This window comes from Adelges cooleyi, unplaced genomic scaffold (assembly GCF_023614345.1).
Source record: "Adelges cooleyi isolate 19-005CV unplaced genomic scaffold, UGA_ACOO_1.1 ACOO_flye_CR_arks_rails_tigmint_CR_PRNA_793, whole genome shotgun sequence".
NCBI lineage: Eukaryota > Metazoa > Arthropoda > Insecta > Hemiptera > Adelgidae > Adelges > Adelges cooleyi.
This window is the reverse complement of record NW_026096506.1, coordinates 101,847-111,172: the sequence shown is the minus strand read 5'-3', so window position 1 is coordinate 111,172 and position 9,326 is coordinate 101,847. Positions and strand designations below refer to the sequence as shown.

Genomic DNA, 9,326 nt, shown 5'->3' with positions numbered 1-9,326 from the left:
TTTCAATTATTGTACGTTTTAGAAACGAAAAAAAAGTGTGTGTGGCCCAGCACATAAGCATGCAATTTTCAACAACAACACAACAGTAAATATAAGTTATACCACATAATAACGGAACATGATAAAACTCAGAGTGGAGGGCACGGGAAGGAGGGAAACGCCGATTATCGCGCGCGTATGCGGTGCAGTGGTCGACGACCTTTCTCATGCCGTCACGTTATAAATAGTCTGAGTTATGAGATTTCTTACTGATTTGACAGAGATCGTTAGATACGCGTACATGACTAAGGCTCTGAGTTTGTACAAGATTTGAGGTCGTTGTTACATATCGAAAGAAAAAGTTTCTAGGATAACATCGAGGGTCGTATTGATAAATTCATTACGGGTCGGAAACAATATTGTATTGTCTGTATGTATAGTACATGATGAAGATATCATCATTCTACCAGTGCCGGTTATATAAAATTAAAAGTTCGTGAGGGGTTTTTACAATTTAAAGTTATTAATTCAAATCGCATACAGTAAACCTAGAATCTGATTGATAAACGGTTCTAAATTGTGAAATCAAATGATATACGTAAATTTAAGATTACATGAGTTAGGGATGGTTTGCGGAGATTTTAATAATACAATTTCTCAAAATTTGAATGACGCTCTGCGTTGAATTGGCAAGTTTCCCTAACATAATGTAAATTAATTTAAACCTAAAAACGCTTCGCGTTGAACGGTGGTTTAAGTAAAAAAAACTCGCTATCGTCGCTCAGCGGAAACAGGTCGATGAAGAGTATATTCGTCAATCGTCGCTTTGGAAAAGTGAGTAAGAATAAAAGGAAACTATCTTTAGTTAGGCCCGTTGTAGTTGGGATTTGGAAAACATTTTGAATATTCTGTTTACTAGGCGTAAGAGGTAATTGAGTGCCTGTTGGAAGGGTCAGCTGAATTTCCCATAGTTCGCGTAGTAATTTCTATGGTGGTAGAATCGTGCTATGTATTCTGCTATGCATAGCTGAGTTGAGAATTGTGATGAGAGTCTAAGTTTCATAAGCATATTGGTTGAGTAGTATCGTGAATAGAAGTGACTGTTCTATCTAAGGTTGTTTTGGTTAATAAGATCTTCACAATTTGCATGGATTTTTTACCATATACCTACTAACCTACCGTATCTCGTCAAACAAATGCATGAGACCGTTCTGTGTGAACATCATTTCGCCCGAGGCCGCCGTGGGTTTGTCTAAATATCCTTCAATTTGTAGATAACTCTCTCCCGGCACCGTAAACTTTTCCTTGTTGCGCACTTCGATGCGAATCTCATCGTTGTTCTTGTACGCATTGTTGAAACTCTGATGCTCCAGATAGTATTCTCGTTTGATACTGTCGTCGTAATGATATTTTCCAATACGTTTAAATAGTCAGCTATTTTTGATGAAGTAGTGAGGATACGGCAACCAAAACGTTTCAAAAATATAATACTCTTTTGTGTTAGTGATTGACTACGACGACGAGGACGACTGTTCTGCTTAGGTAATCGACGATTGATCCATTTGGTGGACCGTGAGCGATTGATTCGCTTTAAGCCGACGACGGCTTCTTTGGCATACGATCCTGGTACAACCGCTGCTGCTCCTGATGTTCCCGATAGAAATATCATAGTATAATCTAATAAAATTTTTAACTGAAAGTAAGTTTTTTTTCAATAATTAATTACAATATATATATATATATTTTATAGTACAATCTTGTGTGGTAGTAATTATAATTATTATTAATTTTTTTTTATGTTTCTACACTCCACGAGAAAAATTGTTTTTTACATGTCCCACAAGGTATGTGAGCCGGATTAACATTAATTATATAATACATTAACGACCTGTGTATTACAACCCTACAAGATTGTACTACTTTACATGAAATTGGAATATTATTAAGATTGTGATATTTAAGTACATCATGACATGACTTGCTACAAACAAACATATCATCTTCGTCATTTTCGTACTTAATATTTATAAAGTTAAATACAAGAATATTTTTTTCGCCGAAAATATTGATTATATCAGGTTCTGTCATAGTATTTTTAAAAAAAAAATCTATAGTTGTTTCTAATAAAATTTAGTTGAGCATTATTAGTCGTATAAACAAAATACTGCTATCTACAATTTCATATTCGTGATCAAAATAATCCATTATTATTATTTGTTCAAATTTACTGTAGTTGAACGAGATAAATAATTAATGAGAATTTGCATTTCAAAAAAAAAATGTGTATTCAAAGGGTAAACACATTTTTTTTTAAATTTTAAAAATAAATAATAATTTACATACGATTTTTTTTTTTATTTGTACAACTGGAACTGTAATTGAATATGCAGTGTTTTTTCTCTTGAAACATAAAAAAAACAAATTTTAAAGTATACCAATATTTATAATATAAAATTAATTACATTTATTCTAATTGTAATTATTTTTTAAAAATATTCTATTTAACATTTTTTACGTGGTACGATGTGGAAATAGCCAGGAAGAAGCAAAAATTAGGAAAGGAGTGAGGCAGGGATGCACACTGTCTCCGTCCCTTTTTAACCTGTATGTACAAGAAGCGATAAATAAAGTAAGAGAAGAAACTGAAGAAATAGGGATAAGAATAAAAGGTAAAAGAATAGATATGCTAAGATTTTCAGATGAGATAGCGGTAATAACAGACAATGAAGAGGATCTACAGAATATCTTAGAAATATTGAACTAAACTATGAAAAATGAATACAATATGAAAATAAACAAAGCAAAAACGAAATTCCTTGTTTGTAGCCGTCCCACTGTGCAATGGAATATTTCAGCGATGGTTTTTCAACGCTTTAGAGATTTTAAAGCATTTATTATATATGACGTAAACTCTTCTTACAATTTTATAATATATATATATATATATATTTAAAAAAAAAACTACTTTTATCCTTTTAAAAAATAAAATTCATTATTATATATCTAATGATTAGTTTCTAATGATCTTCTATGTCTTGTTGTAGCATATCTGAACCAATCAGCAAACACAGATTCAAATAATGCGTCACTGTATTCTTTCTGATTTTTTCTTATACACCCTATTTAAATTATAAGTTAGCAAACATTAGGATTCATGAATGTGAAAAAGGACAATTTAAATTTAAATTTACTTTTTAATACGGTTACTATTTTTGCATCGCATAATTTCGTAGTAATATCTTTTCCTCTACCAGTCCACGAGCAACGTATCGCTAACTCATCACTAAACATTTTAATTAATATTCTTTTTAGATTGTCTTTAACCGAATTGCCACCAATAGAATTAAAAAAAACTCTTCCTAAAATTTGAAAATATTGTATAAATAATATTTTGGTTTTAAAAAAATTAAAATTGTTTTATAAGTAATATTACAATGTACGTACCATTTGTTGAACAAATAAATTATCTAATAAACTGTTTTCAACGTGTTTAAATGTTTGTTCGTTAATGATAGGCCAGTTTAACAAAAAATTCTCATCGAAGTTATGTGTTGCAGTTGAAATATTATTACTTAGTCCAATTTTGTTTATAATTGTTTCAATATTATTAACTTTAGATAACAACCGGTCGTATAAAACCCGATTTTGAATTTGCTCTTTATAAATTAAATTCAAAAGTCCCATCATTTTATTCTGTTTATTTGTTTGAATAAGTTCTATAATTGTCAATATAATAGAAGTCATATGGAAGTTTGCAATATACCTACTTACATAATTTAGAATATATAATTTATGTGTGGTAATATATTATACCTGATTGAATCGTTTCTACATTATTTGTTGAAGTTAAATAATTAGGCACAGAAATCAATTCATCTTGAAATGATGAATCAGATTGAATAACAGATGACAATATTCTCCCCTAAAAATTTACAACAAACATACAACTTATAAACAATTTTGATAGGAAACTACTAAAATCCATAGATAAAATATAATGACTATTTTTAAAGACTACCTATTAGACTATATATTTGTTAAGTCTATCAACTTATCAAACATTTAATTACATTGAAACATATAGTATTCAACTAAGATTAATCCAAACAGTTAAAAACCCACAAAACAATAACTATAAAATCTCAATTTAAAATTATTTAAATATCATTTTTTTTTAATATGCAGAATATTAAACTTTTATCAGCTCTATTAATTTAGTAGGCAAAAATTATATTTACCTCAGGTTTGTTAAAAGCTATGGCTTATTGAGGTGTTTAACAATACATTCTGCGTAGTTGAAGACTGACTAATGTTAAAATTGTTCAGCTCTGCATAATGAGGTTTATTAGTAGCTTATTTTATAAAAGTTTCTTGTGGACGATCCCATTTTTTTACTGGCAAAATGTCGATTTCTACAATAAAAATAGTATTTATAATTTTATAAAACTTATATATATATATATATATATATATATATATTCAAGATAAAAGGATCACTCTGTATAAGCAGATATATAAGTATAGTAATACTAGCTTTTCGTTAAATAAAATAATGTGAATAGTATTTATGTTACATGTAATTGGTATAATATACACCTATATATATTTATACATATGATATCTAATAATAATTAAAGGAGACAGGGGAAGAAAGGCAGTATTATTATTTTATAATAGTATTGGGGCTACTATTAAATGTTAAAAACTATTTGATGAAAAAGAGGTTACAGTGGGACCAACTTAGCCATTAAAAAACTGTTGATAAATGGATTTGTACGCGCAAACTAACTTTGTTTTTGCTCTCCTGAAAAATTGTCATAAATGGACTACTACTTTCTTCCCTGTGTTCAATTATTACAAGATAAGTTTATTTATTACCTTCTTCGCTTCCACCATCAGAATCTGAAGATTCTTCATTAATTTTACTCCTCTTACTCTGTTCAGTTGAAGATTCTTCAGACATTTCTACCTGCTTATGCCAAGCCTTGTTAAAACAACCTAAAAGAATAATTTTTGTTAATGTAAAAATAATAAAATTAAGTACATCGGTAAATATTATTAGTAAGTTATTTTTCAATACTAAAGGTACGGCTATATTATAGGCAGGTACATACTATATTCTTTGCCATTTTCTTGTAGTTTAATTGTATGAGTGCTCCAGTTATCAGATGGCTCCATTGCGTTTTGAATTATGTCGCTTGTCACATTAGAAAAGGGTGCCCATAAACATTTTATAACTTTATTCCCTAGACCATCTACGCTTTTTAGCACCCAATTCGTTGTTATCACAGAATAATCATTACCTTCGGGGAAAGTAACAATTACCCAGCGTTTTCTGCTTGATCTCTATAACAATGAAAGTATGCCTAATAAATGATTGTAAAGAACTCAAAAGTAACTTATGAAAGAAGCCCAAAATATTAAGTATGATATTAAATAGGTGGGTTTTTTATTTTTTTTTAATTGCGTTGGTACTTAAAAAAAATGGTACTCAAATGTTGTAAAAAGAATTTTCGCAAATAATTCAATCTTACTAAATATTAAAATACATATATTGAGGCATATTTTAATATTGTATTATGTAGGACTTTTCATATTTTCTAAAATATTTTTAAATTATAATCAAAAACTGTTAAAGATTTATACCTTATTTTGTTTGTACTACATAGTCCAAAGGTTAATAGTAAACTAAATTGATATTTATTAATTTAAAAAAACTGGAAAAAACATATTACCGATTTGTTCTACCCCAACACTACTACCACTTTTTCAATGTCTAACTCACCAATCGTATGTTAAAATTAGAAAATAAATGTATTATAGAGCCTTTTGTAAATCGTTTATATGAATTTAAAAGTAGTCTAAAGTTAAATGTTTAAAAAATGTTAAGATTAATTAATTATTGTATAGATTATTTGTTTATTGTATATTTGAATATTTAATTGTAATTGAACTTAAATCCGTATAAAGTATAAAGTAAAATAATTCCAAGGACTGTTAAACGTCCACGAACATATTTAACCCACATTACCTGTACTATTTTACTTTATATTCTAAAAATGTTAGTAAATTACTATTATGATAAACTTTTACATTTTAATATTATTAGAAAAAAATTAATGTATGTTCTTTTCTAGTAAACTATCAGTTTTCATGTTAATTCACATGAATGATTAATCTAGCTCCGAAAGTTAAAATGTATTTATCTCTGTTTGTAAATAAGTGGATTTATTATATTTATAACCATGTACTCTTGAAATATAAATATTAGTTAAATTTTGATTGTATTCTAATATGTATAAATCATTATAATATGCTATAAAAATAGATAGGTTAATAATTATTGTGTTATTGTATTATTGTAATAATTATTACCTATTCATATTATAATATAATAAATTAATTTACTATACTTGCGTCTTGCATATTTATATGTAAATTAGTAGGTAACAATGTACCTACTTACCTACAAATCTATTTTATTGCATAAATAATTCTAATTTTTTTCAAACTAATTTTTAAAAATTAAAATATAATTACCTGTTTAATAGCTGCATGAGGAGGCTGGAGTGCACCACGATTAGATGACATTATTGTAAGTGTGTAGTGAACACAGAATAAAGGTAAAATTAACAATATAAGATATAAAATAACAATATAATATTATACTTTTGTACAGTTGCACATAACCGAATGGCGAACAGGTAAATCAGCAAAGGTATAATAAATTTATGATTCTTGGCCGATGGCTCCTGCGGCTGCTACAAAGACGCGCTTTGTCGGACGGATTGGTTACCGCCCCATATACCATGTACCGAGTTCTTGTACACGCTGTACAAGAACAAAAGCCGTGTCTGGCCTTTATGTCATTGGCAGATTCGATCAGACACAAAGTTCAATAATTTCAATTTCCCTCGCAAGGAGTCATTTTCCCTTCGTCTCTGTCTATGGTCTGCCTTAATGTGTGTACATTAGGTACACGGCAACAGTCTCTTGTCCGTCTCGAGGTTCTTTGTCCGTATGAGCGTGAAGCGTGTATTCAACGTATGTGATATAGGTGTTGCCGCACGAGTCTGATGTTACGAACATCTGGTGATAGGCGCTCACACCTAACATCAGACTCGTGCGGCCGCCGTGCCGTCCTCGTGCGGCAACTGTGTCTAACCACAAACAAAAACAACGGGACATCAGAAAATGGTACAGTTTTCTTGAATTCATTTTTCTTTGGTTTTTTAAAGTATACAATCAAGACGTGCATCAACACAAGGCAGCTACCTACAATTTAGTCAACCAGGTATAGCAACAACAAATTATAATAATACATACAAATTAAGCATCAACATTTCTCCAGTTTCCACTAGTTGGACTAAAAATGGGCAGCGGTGACGTCATGTGTTAAGTTTCAACGGTTCAGCTTCCATTCAAGAAACAAATATTTTCATCTACATGGTATATTGTAGTTGACAAACAAAGGCTAACATCACAATATGAGACACAAATGGAAATCTACTAATGGACAACGAAGACATTGCTAGTAGATGGAAATAGTATATCACCAACATATACAATTTAAGCACTCCTGAAGAGTACTATCCAGTGATATAGTACAGTAAAAAATACAAAATTATTTAAAAAAGCAATTGTTTTTTTGACTTAACAAAGTTTTACAGTGGTTATATAAAAGTTGTATAATTAGTTATAATTTTAAAAGTATTACTTTAATATTTAAATTGAAAAATTAAATGATTTATTTTTATAACTTGTTAAATAATAATACAACTGAATACATACGTTTTTTGTATGGCGAGTTGTATATGGTTTGTAGACTGCAGAGAGCTTGTTGACTTTGTGGACTGAAGATTCGGCGAACGAATGACCAAAAAGCCATTTTCAGCTTGTACTTATATCATATTTTTTGTTAATCTCATCAATTTTAACTAAACTGAAGTTAGGGGCAACATTGCAAGTTTTGCTCAAACAATAATTTTGCAATTCGTTTGACATCTCCGAAACTATAGGGTAAAGCGAAATTTTCCTATATTACACAGTAATACATCTACTTTGTATCACAGTATATGCAACCCTGTACATATTTTCACATAATTTTGTATTTATTTGATACAGCCGAATCTATAGGATGTCTCAAATATGACATATATCATAATGCATGTTACTATAGTAATATTATTGTATGTTGTCGTGGCCGTAAACGTTCGGAGTAATTAAACACTTAGGAGTGATTAAACACTTTAAAATAACAACAACTTTTTACTTTCGTCACCGTTTATTCTACTCGTTTATAATACTACTCGACAATAATAATACTGCTGGACAATAATAATACTACTGATAATCGGCGGTCCGGTGACGGCCGTATTTATGTTACCGGCGCCGGTCAACATTGCTGATAAGCTGCGCCGGGGTTTTGATTAATGGGCAATTAGGGAAGCACGACCCGGCCGGGTATTGTCATCGTGGTCCGGGTAATAGTCCAGACCGCGGTGATGGCAATACCCGACCGTGTCATTCTCCCCCCCCTCCAATGGCCCATTAAGCATCCCCAAGGCAGCTTACTCAGACGGCTAGCGCTGAACGGGCTCGGGTGACGTCAACGGCGTGTAGTAGAGGTCCTGGAGGAACTCCACATCCGGCAGGTCGTAGTTTTGGGCTCCGAGGATATCGTCCATGAGGTCCAACTGCCCGACGGCTAGTTGGAGCGTGTCGTCGGGGTCCACCTCCATTGCCACCTCCCTCGTTCCCGATTCGTCGGAGACATCGAGTGTGAGGTCGATCGTTGCCACTGCTGTGGCCGCTGCCGTCGCCGTCGCTGCTGTCGTCGTCGTCGCTGCTGTTGCCGTCATCGCCGCTGTTGCCGCTGTGAACGGGACGTTCCGCGGCTTGCAGTGACGCAGTCGCCGTTCCTCCTCACGTTCCAGTTGCGCATGGTACGCATTCCGGGTAACGATTTTTGGAGAGGTACTGGTCCCCGGGGCAGTTAACGGCCTTGTTGTTGAGTGGGGCCTCCGGAAGTAATTATTTTCCGGTGGCGTGGCCACTTTCTTGGGGGGTGGGGCCGAGTGGGTACGGACGGTCTTACCTGTATCGGCTCCCATCCTTCCTCTCGTCCCTACCTGAACCTGGCTAGGCCGTCCCAGCGCTCTCGGCGCCGGTTTTCGGTCTACCTTACCTGGGGCCTCTGGTCTTAGGCGTACTAGGGGGGGCATTCCAGCTGTGTCGGGTGTTGAGCTTACCTCGCTAGCCCTAAAAGCAGCCTTACCATTACATTTCCTTACCTGTGAGGTCACTCCAGACTTTCCGGGTCGTGATCTCTCCTTTGTCCGGGTGTC

At 32.7% G+C, this 9,326-nt stretch overlaps 1 protein-coding gene across 1 annotated transcript; it reads right to left on the bottom strand.

The window, feature by feature from the left end:
• Positions 1-2,982: 2,982 nt before the first annotated feature.
• LOC126845464 (uncharacterized) lies at positions 2,983-6,570 on the bottom strand. The gene is made up of 7 exons (XM_050584113.1): positions 6,520-6,570; positions 5,094-5,325; positions 4,858-4,977; positions 3,573-3,695; positions 3,420-3,524; positions 3,171-3,332; positions 2,983-3,098 (listed from the first exon to the last, which is right to left on the bottom strand). Exons 1-7 carry the CDS (start codon positions 6,568-6,570, stop codon positions 2,983-2,985), a joined length of 909 nt encoding a protein of 302 aa, XP_050440070.1.
• Positions 6,571-9,326: the final 2,756 nt, after the last annotated feature.

Excerpts from the sequence above, each read along its gene's own strand:
- LOC126845464 (XM_050584113.1), bottom strand. The coding sequence starts at position 6,570 with ATGTCATCTAATCGTGGTGCACTCCAGCCTCCTCATGCAGCTATTAAA. Across the intron at positions 5,326-6,519 it reads CTCATGCAGCTATTAAACAG|AGATCAAGCAGAAAACGCTG; the intron begins GTAATTATATTT and ends TCATTGTTATAG. Across the intron at positions 3,525-3,572 it reads AGTTAATAATATTGAAACAA|ACTTCGATGAGAATTTTTTG; the intron begins TTATAAACAAAA and ends CTGCAACACATA.